The following is a 16186-nucleotide window of genomic DNA, read 5'->3' on the forward strand; positions in this document are numbered from 1 at the left end:
AGGGTTTCTCAGAGGCTGGTCCTGTGTTCCCTCAGCATGCTTCACGGATGGCATCCTGCCCATGGACATGGAAGCCAGCGAGTTGCTCTCAGATACCTTTGACATCCTCAACTCCAAGGAGATCAAACTATTGGCAATGAGAGCACAGACATCCAAGGACCTCCTGGAAGAAGATGACGTGGCTCTGGCAAATGTGGTCATGCAGGAAGCACAGATGAAGATCATCTCACAGGTATGTGCCCTCTGCTGCACTGCAGTGTGGGCTGGACACTCGAGTCCCGGAGCCATTCTTACCACTGACTGTACTGTGCTCGGCTGCTTGTGGTTCTACTCCACCCCTAGCTACCGCTCCTCCTGTGAGTGTGTGTCTATTTGCTTGCCTGGGTGCGCCATAGTGTCTCAAATTTACTGTCAGAACTGAATTAATCATTTCTCCTTGCTTGGTTTCTTCTCCCAGTCTGTTGCAGGGAATGGAACAATTATATACCAAAGGTATATGCACCCAAAAGTTTCTTTTTAGATAGTTGGTGATACAGCCAAAGGCAGAAGAGGAGTCTGGCATGCCAAGAATATGATTGGGTTGACCAAAGATGTCAAATTAGAAATTCAGTGACTGGAACAACCCAGACACCACTGCCCTTTACAGGCTCCATATAATTGTACCTAATTTGGTTTGTATTTCCCACCTGATCCCTGGAGTCCTCTGATCCCAAGGAAATGGATTTTGATTACACCCAATCCAACAAGATCCAGCTCTTGTCTCTTTTACTTGCATGCCTGTCTCTTTTGCCTTTCTGGTGATTGCTTCTTTAAGCCTGTGGCATTTTCTGTCAGCACCCTTTCTGTCTCTGTTTTTTCTCTTGCCAGAAAAGTCTTTCTTCAACCTAATTATTCTCTGCAAAATATACTGAAAATGGCTGCTGGGCAGCAAGAAACTTCCAGGGGGGATGGGTTGTAGCTGATCTGTGGCATCGAACACTTAGTACTCTGTGAATGCTCATGGAATTTTTCTATTGAAGCTGAGAACAGTTGGGGCTGGAAAGGGGGCACAGCAGTTAAGAGCGCTTGCTGTTCAGCTCCCTGCACCCTACATGGAAACTCACAATGGCTTTAACTGGTGTTCTAGGGATTCCAGTGCACTTGTGATTTCTGCAGGCTTCTGTACGCATGTGGTACCCACATAGAAACTTAGGCATGCATACAAACACGAAATACGTGTTTATTTTTTTAAAAGGAAAGGTAAAAGTATCAGATGTGATAAAACTCTAAACTAGCTTGGCGGTGCTCTGTCACCTTCTAGATTAAAATCCAGATTCTCAGGGATAGAAACTGCCTGCCCTCACCTCATTTCTTCCCTTTTTCCTCAGATGTGTTCTGGTCTATGCCTTTGACACTCGTTCTTCTAAGTCAGTATTCTCAAACTTCCAAATGCTAGCACCTTTCAGTACAGTTTCCTATGTCATTGTGACTCCCAACCATAAAATTACTTCGTTGCTACTTAGAGCTGTAATTTTGCTATTGTTCTGACTTGTAATGCAAACATCTGCTGACATGTGACCTGTTGGTCTGTACGTTCACTCTCTCTACACAAACTGCCCTCAGCCCATTCTGATCCCCACACATCTAAAGCTACATCACCAAGGTTGCTCCAGTGCACATCCTCGCCTACTCCTGTCTTTTTCGTTATCCTTCCTCTCCATCAGTTCCCCAGCCTCTACAGCTTGTCCTCGCCAGCCGTTTACCACAACACACACTGTTGGGAAGCAGTGTGAGGACAGGACCTCTTGGTGCCGTTTCTGTGTCTCCAGAGGTTCGCTTGTGTCTAGGACAGAGAGTGTGCTTGACGATACTTGTGTGTATTTAGGCCACATTTACTGACAGTGACTAAACTTACTGTATTTCCAGATGCGTGTTTATTAGCTTGTGTATTTCTTCATTTGTTATCCTGGCTTAGGGACTCTTATCCAAAGCTTCAGAAATGAGTGGCATACAAACAAGAAACCCTGTTAGCTTTAAATGAAAAGAAAGAGTACATTTCAGCTTCAGAAAGATAATCTTATATATGTGGGATAATATGAATTATTTTTAATTCTTAGATTTATTGCACAATATCTTGGATACTGATTATTTAAATCACATACTGTTTGTTTATTTGCCTATTTGTTTATAAAAGGTCTTACTGTGTGACTCAGGTTGGCCTAGAACTCTTGATCTTCTTTCCTCAGCCTCCTGAGTTCTGAGATTACAAGGCTTGGGTCATCACACCCCAGTACATTACACTTTCAAAAATGTATACAGGAGTTATATATACATATAGAAAGGCAGGCGCATGTGTGCATTCATGAGTGCTCACACACACACATACACATACATGTGCACACTTACCCAACTATCAATCATTGTCTTTTTACACACAAGATTATAATGTGGTGGTCACATGACCAGATTGTCCTTCAAAAGCAAGGCTACATAGTGGATCAGAGCTGAATGTCCATCAGGGTTGTGTGGAGATTGAAGCTTTTTATCATCTTCAGTGTATTTCTTACTCCTTTTTCTAATGTAGAGCATAGAAGTGGTGTTAATATTCATTGTGCTCTGCAGGCCTGTATGTGCTGTGGTGCTTTCAGTCTGGTGACAAGCCATGCGAGCCCTTCATTCCCAGCATCCTAATCAAATGGCACATGGGCTTCTGTAGCTGCTAGATTTGATGTACTTAAAGAAGTAGATCATGGAAAAGCTATTCTTCAGATGTGTGTGCATCTAAAGCATGCCTTTGTGTGTGTTCCTGCAGGTTCAAAAGAGGAATTTCATAGAGAATATTATTCCAATCATCATCTCCCTGAAGACTGTGCTGGAGAAAAATAAGATCCCTGCTTTGCGGGAACTCATGAACTACCTGAGGGTAAATGAGGAGCTTGCCCTGTGGGGTTTTCCTCCCAAGCCCCGCTGCCCCAGGTTCATTGCTTCATGTAGACAGTGAGTGACAAGAACTCAGAATGCTAGGAAGCCTAGTCTATAAAAATGTACCCAGCAGGCTGCTGAGGACAGTCAGGTACCGAAGGGTGTGACGAGAAGTACCACTGAGGTTGCTCTCTCTGTTCCCCAGGCCGCTGAGGTTTTAAAGCTTATGTTCATGTCCTACACCTTCTTTGGGAATATGTTCCACTCTAAAGCTTTTCTCAGATAAAGCTGAGGACAAGACATTGTCCTGGTTCGTCCTGTAAGGATGAGGTGGAAACTGATGGTGACATTTAATGTTGGGTGTTTGATTTGAGGCAGGAAGTCACAGCCCTGTGGCGACATCGTGCACACAGGGATAAGGTGTTATCTTGAGACAGCTCCTGTTGCTGGGTTGTCTGAAAAGCAGAGGACCATGAGAAGCTGCCCCAGCAAATCTGGGATGTGTTTGCTTAGAATACAGCTCTGAGCAAAGCCTCGGGCTTCTGACAGCAAGCATTCAGAAAGAAATGACACATTTTCTCCTTTAATTTAGCAGCTTTTTCTTTGTTCATATTTGTTTTTCTTCAAAAAAAGAAGAAAAAAGGAAAAATCTTGATGCCAGCAAGGTAGCTCAGCAGATAAAGGTGCTTGCCAGAACCCACGTGCAAAGAGGGGAGGCTTGACAGCAGTAAGCTTTCCTCTGACCTAAAATGGTCTTTGAAAAATTAGAAAAGCTCCTTAAAGGGTTATAGCAAAATTATCCTAAATACAGTTTTTCAAATAGTTTTACATCCTAAGGAATATCAGATGGGAGATCTGAGCTCAGTCTACAGAGGACATGAGAATTTGTTTTGGTTGGGTGTTTTTGTGACTTCCCTCACACCCATGGATACTGTTACTGAGGATATGAGAAGCTTCCAGGCTGTATAACCTCTGTGACCTCCATAGGGTCCTCTCCCAGCAAGAGCATGGCAGCTAGACCGGAAACTTCCCGAGAGACCACAACTGTTAGCTAAAACTAACAATCATGGTCACCTGCTGATGTGGTCAGAGTCTGCTCAGGAAAATGCTGAGTAACCTGCAGGCAGGTCTCTGAGTTTGAGGCCAGGCTGATCTATGGAGTGAGTTCCATGGCAGCCAGGGCTACACAAAGAAACCCTGTCAAAAAAGGTCGACCATGTGGCTGGTCTGGAACTCCTGTTCTCGTTCTGGAGTTGCAGGTGTACATCATACCAGTAAGGCCTCACTGTTTATGGGAAAAGGCATTAACGGATGCTTCTGGATCTATTTCAGGAAGTTATGCAAGATTACCGGGATGAAATCAACGATTTCTTTGCAGTTGACAAACAGCTGGCATCTGAACTTGAGTATGACATGAAGAAGTATAATGAGCAGCTAGCCCAGGAGCAAGCTCTGACAGAACATGCTAATGCAACCAAAGGGCCTGAAGACAGTGACAGGGTACCCTCTGCTCAGGTAGGTGATGGACACACCAGCAGCTCAATGCTTCTCTTTGCCAAGGCCCTGTGAGGGAACTTTGCCTGGAAAACTGTGGGACTCATCAGAATGTGTGAGTTTCCAGAAGGTACACTGGCAGCACACAGCACGTGATGCTTGATTTCCTCTCCTCCTACATCTCTCCATGGCTTATGTTTCTGCCCTGTAGAGCTTATTGTCTGCCAGGGCATTTCTGAGTATAGCCGTAGGCTCACCTTCTAGTTGAGGAATCCAAATAGATAAGCTATATTAAAAAATGAGAGGGTCTAACCTGCCCTGACATTTGTGTGTGGCCGTTTGCCAGCAGTTCTGTCTTAAAGAGAATGTTGTAGCCACCCCTGTGCATGGGCTTCTTATAGCAAACGATGATATTCTTGTTCACTCTTGTGACAGGTTGCTCCAGACTTAGAAGCTGTACCTGCTCTTGCTGCTGCTCCTATGGCTGCTGCTGCTGCTGCTGCTCCTATGGCTGCTGCTGCTGCTGCTGCTGGCCAGGACAATGCTGATGTGCCTCCAACCCAGAGCCGGCCTTCAGCACCTAGGTCCAACTTCACACCAACTTTGCCTCCCATATCCGAAAATGGACCTCTGAAGATAATGTCCAGTACCAGGTAGGGAGCTCACTGAGCCAGCAGCCCGCCCAGTTGAGGCATTCTCATAGGCATTTCTTCCTTCCCACCAGGCCGGAACTGCCCGTCACTGTTTGTACTAACCCCTCACCCCACATGCGTCCCTGAAAGGCTGGGAAAAAGCTGTTTGAGCAGTACATCAGAGGAGACCTGGGTAGGAACTGATGCCTCCATGGTGGTCTGACTTGGAGTCAGCGCCTGGCATCCTGTCTCCATAGGCCCATGTCTCTCAGTACCATCGCCATCCTGAATTCAGTCAAGAAAGCTGTTGCGTCTAAGAATAGGACACGCAGTTTAGGAGCCTTGCCTTTCAATGTGGAGACCGGAAGCCCAGAAAATCCCTCCAGCCATGGTAAGCCTTACGGTTGATATCGGGTGTATTGAACATGTACAATTCAAAAGTGAGTCTATGCCTCATTCCTTTTTAAATGTTTTCTATTGTCCTTAAATAGCATTAATTGGAGATTTCGGATTAAGGCTGAGGAAATGAATTTCCTGTGCTAAGGGGTTTGGGGAATGTTGTGTTAAAAGTCAGCGCTCTCCTTATACACGCCTGTGAGACATGCAATGAAAACGCCTCCTTGAGATTTTCAGAACTCTTGTTCCAGTGGCTTTAGAGCATTCTGCCTTAAACTGGAAGTACCAAGATTTCTCATACTACCCTATTCATGAAAGCATTGATACTTTCTTATGTAAATGACACCGTAAAACAGCCTTGTAAGCATAGCCTTGTATGGGAAATTATTTCCAGTGGCAAAGGCCAAAATATTTTAAAACATTAAATTGGGTTTAAATTAATAATAACTTAAACACGCACACACACACTTTATGTTGCCGAACTGTCAAAACCACAAATTTGCTGTGGGTTTACTTTCCACTTCCATAAGTGCTGTGAATGTGGACATTGCCTGGGAGCTTTCATGTTTGCTTGCATTGCTTTCTTAATTTCTGTGGCCTGTCTGAATGTCACTTGAAACATTGGGAATTTTAACTTTTCACGTGGATTGTGGGTCATGTTGTTGTTCTATGTATGAGGGATGTTGCTTTGGACTTTTGCCCTAAGAGACTCTTCTGTTTTATCCTAGAATCTTCCTTAAGCTTGGAGAAAGAGTCTGACAGAACTGTCAACCATGTAACTAAACGGGCAATCAGCACCCCAGAGAGTAAGTAACTAACTAACTGGAACAGGTGAGGTTTTCCACACTTCTCTGCAGCTGCCTACACAGTAACACTGAGCGAACCTTCTCCGCATAATAGTAACCCACTTGTAAAATAGTCCTTACCCTAGGCTGCTGATACTCACTGGCTACTGTCCAAACTGTATGTGTCATGGTGATTGTCGGTAGTTGATAGAAAACGTATTGAATGTGAAGCACTCATCCCAGTGTTGTACATGCATTAGCTCAGTCCATGTGTGACTGCTGTGAACTAAGGGACAGAAAGGTCAGGCCCAACAGTGACACTGTTGGGAGCCCTCTGCTGCTCTAGGTATATGGGAGGCGCTAGTCTGTTTGGCCCCAGGCTGTTGTCAGGGTTTGGCCCTACATCTGTCTTGTGTGCTCTCGGGTTCTACCCTGGTGACACACCAGGACTGCAGGTTCAGTGATGTGTTGAAGATTACACTCCAGCTATGCCAAGAGTCTGTGTCTCCTCCTTATTGAGTGTTTGTTCCTAATGTTCTAAGTTAGAGCAGTTAGCCTCCTCCCTACCCTGATAAAAGCTCTTATTGTGAGAGAATCATTGTTCAGGTAAAGACCCTTATATTTGACACCAGAAGTGTTTGTAACTTAAGCTATCTTTGGATTTTTTTTCTGAATATTTGCATATTTTTAATGAGGTATCTTTGGCATGGGACCCAAGATTAAACAGAAAATTCATTATGTCTCATATGTATATAGTAAGATTACTAAAAAATCCCATTGCAGGGTTTTATCTGCCTTAGACCACTTATGTTCCCAGATGAAAGACACACACACACACACACACACACACACCCTTTATATTTTTAAATATGCCTTGAATCTGCCTTCCTAACAATAACCCTGAATAATCATTTTGTATGTTTCATCATTCCATATGGGCTGTTCTTAGCTCCAATTGGCCAGCCCACAGGGCCATGTCTTCTTTACTCCTACCCCATGACGGCTCTCTCTTTCTCCCTCCTGTTCATTTCTCTAAGCCTGCCAAAACTCAACCCCACCTAGTTCTCTTGTACCCAGTTATTGGCTGTTGGAATCTTTATTCACCAATCAAATTAACTGGGGGCAGGGTTATTCAGTGTCTTACCTGTGAATTCTTTCCTCTCCAGGATACCAGTCTTGAAGGGCACTAAATTAGCATTTAATACTACATAAGTACCCCCAAATGAATAGGCTGGAATAATTTTAGACAGTAAATACAGTGTACCTGTGTTTTAACTGTCACCATCATGTGAGGTCAGTGTAGAATTCTCTACTTTGACTTGATGTCAAATTATTGCAATGAAAATAATTCAGATTTTAGGTCATTTCTGATTTCCACTTTTTACGATTGGCGTTGTTCAGCTTGTTCTATTGAGACCACTGCTGACTGACATACGTACTCTGGAGTTGAGCACCTACCTAGAGAATATACACTTCTTCCCTGCCCCAGCTATGCACGACAGTGTGTGCCTGTGTCAAACCACTCTTCCTTGGCTGAGGCCCTGGCTCTCTGAATGCCCCTCTCCTTGCTTCTTCATGCTGAAAGGCCCCAGACCTCTTGGCATTGCACCCCACACTTGAGACTTCGTTCTTTCTGTCCTCGATGGTTTTCACAAGCCGCTTTACTCCTGTCTTCATGAGGCTGGTCACAGAGCACCTGGATCCATGGCCCCAGAGACCTGTTCAAAACCACCAGATTACGGCCTCTGGGCTCCTCTAGGCTTCTGTGTCAGGTTTGTTCCCGTGACTGTGAGATGAGAACAGAGCCTCCACTCTGCAGCGGTGCTCATGCCTTGAGCCCATGTGCTTTCCCACCATACCACATGGATCCTGGCTATGTGCCATTTTGTTAACTTATGGTGCTGTGGTGTCTTACAGTATTTAAGAGGCTATACCTAATTGCCATGCAGGACCCCCTTTTAAGGCAGATCACGAATGAGCATAATTCCCACCCTGCATTTCCTTAGATAACTGGATCATGGTAGTTTTTGACAGTAAGACAGCAACTTTGGCTTATTGGGTACCAGCAGGTGTGACATTAGACATGTAAAATTGTCCTCCTCTTTCCGAGAGGTTTATGACAAGTGTTTTGGCTCAGGATAACCAAGCACTTCTATTTTGGCAGTTAGGTACCATATGCTATAGAAGCAGAACACATGGACCTCACTTCACTTGCGGATCCCATGAGTCTCTGATCTCACTCTTCACTTGGTTTCCTGGCAGCATGTGTTGCTTAGCAGTGAAATCTGGCATGGTGCACTAATGCTGCTTTAATTTGCATGTAAGGACTCGGCTTTGATGGAAAATCAAACTCGGGTGTCACTGGGTCGTGACACTACTTGTTCTTTCTCTGGCTGTTGATGCAATTTATGCCCATCTATATTTTGAACCAGGAAGGAGTGCTTAAAGGGGCCTGTTCTCTGCTTCCTGGGAGAATGAATGCTCAGAGCAGGCGGTGCTGCCTCAGCGTGATGGTGGCTACCCATTGCTTGATGGGAGCTGTCCCTTCCGATGAGGCAGATACCTGATCTCCTTTCAGTTTTCATTCCCATTTCCTGATGGCTGAGCACATTTCTTCCGGGTATATATTGGCTGCGTGTACTATGAGAGCTTACTCAGTTAATGTACCCATTTACCCACTGGAATTTGTCCATTGGTGTTTAATTCTTTATATGCTGTGGATATTAACATCATCAGAGGAACAACTGACACAGATTTCAAAGCCTATCTCGTCTCTTCACTCTGTGATTTGCTTTGCTGGAGAAAACTTTGTGGTTTCATTCAATCCCATTCCTCAAGTCTCACTATTTCTTGTGTTCCTGGAATCCAATTCAGAACATCATTGCTCATGTTTTACCTTGAAATCCCGCCAGCCCTGGTGTCTCCTCTAGCCATTTCAGAGTCTTACATGGAGGCCTTTGCTCTGTTTCCAGAGGATTTTAGTCTACTGTTGTTCTACAGGCAGATCCTGTTGCCTTAAGCCACCTCCTTGTTGAAAATCAGGTGTCCAGGTTGATGTTGGGTCCTCTGCTCAGTTGAGCTGTGGCCCTGCCACTGCGCTGGGTTTATGTAGGGTGACTGAAGTCAGGCATTGCTGATAGATACTCTGGCTTGCGCTCTCCTCACCAGTACTTTGGCAGGTTGGGAGTCTTTTCTTCTTCCATATGGTCTTAGAATCTTTTTTGTTTGTTTCTGCAAATATCAATGGAATTTTGGTAAAGAGTCACTGAATTTGTATTTATTTTGGTCATCCGTCCATTTTTATAATGTGAATTCTGGTGATCCGTAAACATGGGAAGTCCTATCATTTTGGCCATGAGTCTAACCTTTAATTAGCTGAGCCAGCCATCTCTTCATCCCACACAGGAAGTCTTTATCATCTGACATTATTTTCCTTCATTATTTTATAGCAGTCATTCCCCCAGCCTCCTCGTAGGTGCCCCCCAGCCTCCCATTAAATATTCCTAGTTTTTGTTTTTGGCTAATGTGAATAAAATTCTTTAACTGATTATTCATTCTGCCTTTGATTGTGAGCAGAGTGCGCTAGAATTGTGAGAACCACCCAGGATGCTTAGAGGCTTGCAGCTGGGAGAGTCAGTGTGCATGTCAGGGGGAGATTCCTACACCAGTGTCAATAGATCCTCCAGGGACAAAACCAAGCAGCCTCGAGAGCACTGCTCAAACAGAGCCCGAGTTGCTGTGGTGCAGTTCTGCAGTGGAGGTTAGCATGTTTGCATCCATGACGGGTCATTGTGTGCTCCTCATGAGGACAGTGTGGGAAATGTGGGCTCTAGAGTCAACCTCACGCGTGTGCCCATAGAGATGTAGCATGTGAACCCAGGCTCTGCTCCTGTGTGGAGTGTTTAACAGACAACACCAAGGATGTAGCTGTAGGATTCTGGGATGGGGCAGGTAGAGGTGACAGAGCAGTTGAATGAGCACGCAGATATGACAGGCTAGGACTGCTGAAGAAGGGTCAGCCATATATGCCTGGTGGGCACAAGTGGATTACACCATGTTGTGAAATCCCTTGAGTTTATAGAGATGGGTTGGGCTAGCTCAGAGTGATAGATTTTAGGGTCTCCTTGATAGACAGAGCCCCATCAAGGTACCTAACCAAGACACTATCCTTCCCTGTTCTTTTAATTAGCATGACTCCAGTCATGACATAAGGGATTATAGCTAATAAATTATTTCTTTGGCATTTACCTGTATCAGATACTGTGTTAAAAACTTTACATTCTGTATAAACTGACCGCGAATGACTTGAATGTCTGCTGGTGAAAGAGCCAGAACACAGTCCCAGTGTACTCTGGTGGCTTTGACTGGGCCTTAAAGGTCAGAACATACCACGAAAGGTCAAGAGTAAGGAAGGGCTGAGAGGACTGAGATACTTACAGTGAGCAAAGATGGAGACAAGGAAGAAGTGACACTTGAGTGACACCAGGGACAGGGTGGTTACTGATTCCATGTAAAGATGTAGCCCAAAGCCGGGCATGGTGGCGCACGTCTTTAATCCCAGCACCTGGGAGGCAGGGGCAGGCGGATTTCTGAGTTCAAGGCCAGCATGGTCTACAAAGTGAGTTCAGGACAGCCAGGGCTACACAGAGAAACCCTGTCTTGAAAAACCAAAAAAAAAAAAAAAAAAAAAAGATGTAGCCTAAGGTTCTGGCCAGTTAAAGCCTTAGAGAATCATGTATCAACCCTTCCAACATAAATGGAGAGGGAATAAACACAATGGGGTGGAAGTATGGAGATCCAGTAGGTGAGAAGTAATAGGAAATGGAGGTCACCTGCACAGAGGCAGTCACAGGAGGAGGAGGTGAGCTGGGAGAAGACACTGCCATGTCAAGACAGGCTGCAGTGCAAGCGTCTGCCTAACCCTGAGACAAACCCAAGCTTCCGATGAGTCTTTGTGAGTCACCTAGGGGCTAGCAGTGAAGACCAGAGAGAGCCCATGGCAAATTCCCACAAGTTTTATTCCCATTGTTCTCCCTTTCTCCAGATTCCATCAGTGACGTCACATTTGCAGCAGGGGTCAGTTACATAGGGACACCAGCAACTTTTTTTACCAAAGGTAAGTTCTGGGTTTTCTTCTGGTCAGCACAACTACTGCCTCTGAAATTCTGAGAAACTAAATTTCTTCATGTTTGACTCCTTGTCAGAGAAACACGAAGCCCAAGAACAAGGAAGTGACATTTTATGTTTATCGCTGCTTGATAAAAGGTAAGTTTTGCTAGTGGGCTTCCTGGTTGAGCTGTTTTCTGGTTGAGCTGTTGACTGCATGGTTTCCTTCCCCAGACCTCCACAGTCTCCACAGTGGAACGTAAAGTCCCCAGCCAGGAGTCACGGCAGCACAAGATCCAGCCGGAGGTCCCTTCGTAAGGCCCCCCTGAAGACAGCCAACTGAGACCTGTGGAAATATGTGCATCTCCTAGATGGAAGGGGAAAGTGTGGTGTGGCCTGCACCCACGTGGGTGTGGGAGACACGTAGCTGTGCACTGCCAGCTCCTGCCTAGGACATCAGTGTGTCTTTGTGCAGCTTGTGTTTGTCTAACCAACCTTCCTATTTTTATTTCTCTTTCTATCATTATAGCTGAGATTTGTAAATAGAGATATGATGTATTTAGACTTTCTCACAATAACATTAAGCTATTTATACTGTGATACTCTATTTGAGTATCAAACGTTCTGTGGTAAGTTACAATATGGTCTTTTAAGGAACACAATTTTCGAAACCAGCTTTCTTCTGTATAACTCAAGTGTCTATAGCTTGTGTGACTTCAGTATAATAGATATGTCCCCTTAGCTAATGGCAAAAATTTGAAATATTTTTCTATTATTTATAATTACAAATTTTTATTAAAAGAGGTGTACAGTCTTTCTAAAACAAAGTAATAAATGTCAAATATAAATATAACCTAGCATTTATTATAATTTTTCTGGCTTTGGAGCAAGGCTTTATTGATGGTCTGCTTAACACTGCATTAAGTATTTAAGGGTTTAATTCATCTACCCACCTGCCCTTGTTCCCATAGAGAACCTTTGTCTCTCTTGTGTCCCAGTAGCCATCCCCATTAGTACATCAGGTAGGTAAAGCCTGCTCATGATGGCATGGCTGCCTTCTTGACCCTTAGACAGAGCGGTGGTGCAGATGGGTGAGACTGCTGAGGAGCTGGAGGGTTGGGGTTGAATGCTCTGCCTTTTTGGAGACAAGCATCTCATGTATTGCTCAGCCTTCCGAGTAACAGGGACAACAGGCATACTCCACCATACCCTCCTCCTATCCCATGCTAACCCAGGACCGTGCACCTAGGCAAGCCCTCTACTACTGGTCCCTGTACTCTTGTCATAAAGAAGCTCTGACAGTTGGTGGCTCGAGTGTCACAGCTGCTCTTAAGTGAACAACTTTGGCTGCAGTACAGGTGCAGATTTCCTTAGTGTGAAGAGCGTGTGTGTAACCAAATGCTAAGAATGCAGGGCAAACCTAGAGAAAGAACATGGTTTCAGTTTGGTTTGTTTTTTACAAATAACCAAATTGCAAGTGTGTTAGTACAGGTCTAACAGCTATGAACAACTTCAATAGTGGCCAACAGTCACAGTCACATTGTACAGGTAAGTAAGCGCTTTCTGTTCCTGTCTGTACAGTCACAGGCCACTGCTTTCCAAGCTAACATGTTGCTTTATCAAAGTTAGTTCTCATGGCACTATGAAAAAAGGCAGCCGGACTTGGTGGCACACGCCTTTAATCCCAGCACTTGGGAGACCGAGGCAGGCGGATTTCTGAGTTCGAGGCCAGCCTGGTCTACAAAATGAGTTCCAGGACAGCCAGGGCTATACAGAGAAACCCTGTCTCGAAAAAAAAAAAAAAGGCTTTAGGACATAGAGGAATAAAAGAGCGGACAACATGGCTGCCCTATTGCTATGACAGCCACTGGAAGGCCAATGTCATAGCCCACCACTCCACTCCACCAGCTAGAATGGCAGCTGTCCTCTTCTCCCGAGAGGAAGGTAGAGGAGAGACCAGGCACCCCTGAGTAGTCACAGAACACTGCCAGGCTGTTCCTGCTAACATCTTTGCATATAGCCTTCAACATAAAGAAAAAAAGTGTGTCTCAATGAAAAAAGGAAGTAAAAAGAAAAAGTTGAAGTATAAAGAAATTAAGATGACAAAGTGTCTAACATCTCTAAAACCACCCTGTAGGTGCAAGGTAGGATCAGGGACTCCTTTAGATTCCCCTGGCTTCTCACCACTTCATACCACGAGTCTAACATGCTCAAGTGTTTGAGACCAAGAGCATCTGTTCTCGAAGAACAAAGGCTTTTGGACTGGGGTTTCTAATGTCCCATAAAATGAGCAGTGTCTCGGACAGATAAAAGGTTTACAATAAAGTGGAGAAACTGCTTTTGGTCAGACAGCACTCTGCTCACCCTCGGGCTTTGTCCTCTGGCTGTACTTTTCTTCAAAGAGCTGTGCTGGACACAGAGGCTTGTCATGGAGGAGACGGCCTGCAGTGCTGGGACTCTTTTCATCACAACAAAGGATCTTCTTTTTAAACATGTTCAGTTTCAAAATTGCCTTTGGTCTTGGATACATTATCAACTAAACAAATATTTAAAATGATTTTTACAAGCAAGCTCACTGGCTTTGTCTTATAAGCTACCCAAAACAGACTAGGGTTCTGTCACAGACACTCAAAGACAGGAACCACTGACCACCAGTCTTCTTCAGCCTCCTGCCGGAGACCAGCCCAGGATACCACCAGTGACCATTTTAATCAGGTGCAGAGCTGAGATGAGGGCGGTGCAGGTTTAAGTGGACATTCCATCCCACACAAGTTAGTACCATGAGGGGTCCCTGAGACCATCCAACTAGGACTGCACAGGGCCTTTCTAGGAAGAGGAAATCTACAGGATGAGGCCATTCAAAACTAGTCCAAGAGTTCCCAAAGTTTCTTGCTTTAAAAAAAAAAAAATACAAACATGACTAGATTGGAATTCTTTAATGGTTTCCTAAGCAACAGTGGTCAGACAGAGTAAGTTTTCTTATGAAAAATGCTAAAACTTCTTTTGAACAAAGGAATATTCAGCCAGCCTCCTTAAGAAAACTCCTTAAAAGACTTTACTACTGGTATTTTCCAATTAAACACTAGCAGCCCAAGCCTTCTACCTTAAGTTGAACTCATTATAAAAAAATACGTTTTGAAACACTGTATGGCAATATATTTACAGTTTATATAGAAATTTTCAGTAATCAAAATACATCTCTAGCAAAATTTAGAATGTTAAATTTTTATAAAATAAGCAAGACCAATAGAAAAGGAGACTTCAGTACCATTTCAGACTTAAGACAGACAGGTTCTCCTATCTCCTGGCATCTCTTGGGAAGGAGAGTTTCCTGGGTCAGAGCCCTCTTCCCAGCAAGCAATTTCACCTTTCTGATTTGGGTTTTTTATAAAATGCTGATTCCAAACACATTCTCCAGGATGGAAATGACAGTACTGGCCAATCAACAGAGGCAACACGGTGGGTCAGGGTCCAGGGAGCAAGGCACTGCCTGAAAACCTTCCTGGGGCACTGTCACAGGCATCAGGCTGTTGCCTGCTGCTACTGCAGCCCAGCGCCTCAGCCTCTCTCTGCCAGTGTTGTCCTGGCAGCTAAACAGCCTGGGGCAAAAACAGTCCAAATTGCCCTGCATGGGAGAACGGAGACCAGAAAGGCCTTGAAGATCACCCTAATCCCCATAATGAGGTCAGGCTAGCAACAGTCTGTGTCTACATCCATCTTCAGGAGGCTTCCTTTTATTCTTGTGGCTTGTTAAAGAGGAAGGAAGGAAGGAAGGAGTCATCAACTTTGGCCAAAACAAAAAGCTTCTGCCCGGGTGGCTTTGTCAGGAGCTCTGGGCTCACAGCAGCCCTGTGACCAGCTTCCAACAGAGGTACTTGCATGTGCTCTCCCAGCCGACAGGTGTCAGATAACAAAGGACGATTTGTGTCTGAAGTCACCCTGCAAAGGCAGCAAAAAGAATCAGTTCAGGGGGCTTTGTTGGGTGGTGGTTGACATACATTGGTCAAATCACATGTAAGCTAATCTTGTCCCCTAAAAATGAAACCAGGAGCAAAACTGAGAGATGAATTACATCCTTGCTCTGCAGCAGTAACCTCTATTAGCACTCATGAGCTGGTGAGGAAGGAGTTACCATGAGGGCCAAGAAGGTCAGGGAGTACACTTAATCCCCAAACCCTGAGAGCCACAGAGTTTCCAAGCAGTAGTAGTTTTCCTGGTAGATACAGAGCACTAGGGTTTCTGCTCTTACCTCCTCACTCGTCCGGATGTAGTTAACACCGTCATGCTTCCCTGGGCTCTTATAGCTGTGAACACAAGAGGACAGCTCAGTAGTGCAGCTACACTGCTAATACAAGTCTGAACCTCAGACGAGACAGGCGTACCTTTCTCCATCTTGTTTACTGCTGATGAAGCAGCCTCGTCTGTACGCACAGCAGATGCCCATCGTAATCACAGCAAGAACAATAAGGACAACAAGGACTCCCCCAATAATCCCAGCAATGTTCAAATCATCTGTAGAAAAAGTTCGTAGACAGAGATGGTGTGGTCCATCAAAGGACCTTGGCCCCGTTAGCTTACCTTTCCAACCCCTCTGCTGACCCATTTACCCCTCTGTCTACTCCTGCCCACTCTAGCCAGAAGAGGAAACTGACCCATTAACATCTCTCTGGGTAAGAAAATACAAGCTACCATAGCCCCTGATATCATAGAACAAAAGCAGTTACACTCAAAGCCACTGAGAGATGCTTACCAGTGTATAAAAGGCTTTAAAGTCTTGTAAATATTATTTATGGAGAAATGGCTATATTTCTATATAGCATCAAGAGCCAGGAGCCCTAAGTAAAGTAACCTTCCTAATTTATACAGCCAGCC

At 44.7% G+C, this 16186-nt stretch overlaps 2 protein-coding genes across 10 annotated transcripts in view; one reads left to right on the forward strand and one right to left on the reverse strand.

Moving 5' to 3' along the window:
• Nucleotides 1-13374, forward strand: part of Ncapd3 (non-SMC condensin II complex, subunit D3) — a 66358-nt gene extending 52984 nt beyond the window's left edge. For 5 of the 8 annotated variants that reach the window (XM_006510697.4, XM_006510698.4, XM_017313698.1 and 2 more), the window contains 9 exons: nucleotides 36-232; nucleotides 2792-2902; nucleotides 4234-4416; nucleotides 4831-5048; nucleotides 5285-5418; nucleotides 6152-6229; nucleotides 11253-11324; nucleotides 11413-11473; nucleotides 11549-13374. In XM_006510697.4, the coding sequence (XP_006510760.1) occupies nucleotides 36-232; nucleotides 2792-2902; nucleotides 4234-4416; nucleotides 4831-5048; nucleotides 5285-5418; nucleotides 6152-6229; nucleotides 11253-11324; nucleotides 11413-11473; nucleotides 11549-11657 (1163 nt within the window). In that variant the 3' untranslated portion in view covers nucleotides 11658-13374. Of the gene's footprint in view, nucleotides 1-35; nucleotides 233-2791; nucleotides 2903-4233; nucleotides 4417-4830; nucleotides 5049-5284; nucleotides 5419-6151; nucleotides 6230-11252; nucleotides 11325-11412; nucleotides 11474-11548 lie in introns of those variants that run through there. The other 3 variants (NM_178113.4, NM_001382847.1, XR_001779074.2) reach the window with 2 other exon arrangements.
• An 861-nt stretch (nucleotides 13375-14235) lies between these two features.
• The window catches only part of Jam3 (junction adhesion molecule 3), a 58038-nt gene continuing 56087 nt past the window's right edge, over nucleotides 14236-16186 (reverse strand). For both annotated transcript variants that reach the window (NM_023277.4, XM_030244741.1), the window contains exons 7-9: nucleotides 15697-15826; nucleotides 15564-15618; nucleotides 14236-15253 (exon numbers count right to left, since the gene is read on the reverse strand). In NM_023277.4, coding sequence (NP_075766.1) covers nucleotides 15218-15253; nucleotides 15564-15618; nucleotides 15697-15826 — 221 coding nt within the window. In that variant the 3' untranslated portion in view covers nucleotides 14236-15217. The remainder of the gene's footprint in view (nucleotides 15254-15563; nucleotides 15619-15696; nucleotides 15827-16186) is intronic.

Source organism: Mus musculus, chromosome 9 (assembly GCF_000001635.26).
Source record: "Mus musculus strain C57BL/6J chromosome 9, GRCm38.p6 C57BL/6J".
Classification (NCBI taxonomy): domain Eukaryota; kingdom Metazoa; phylum Chordata; class Mammalia; order Rodentia; family Muridae; genus Mus; species Mus musculus.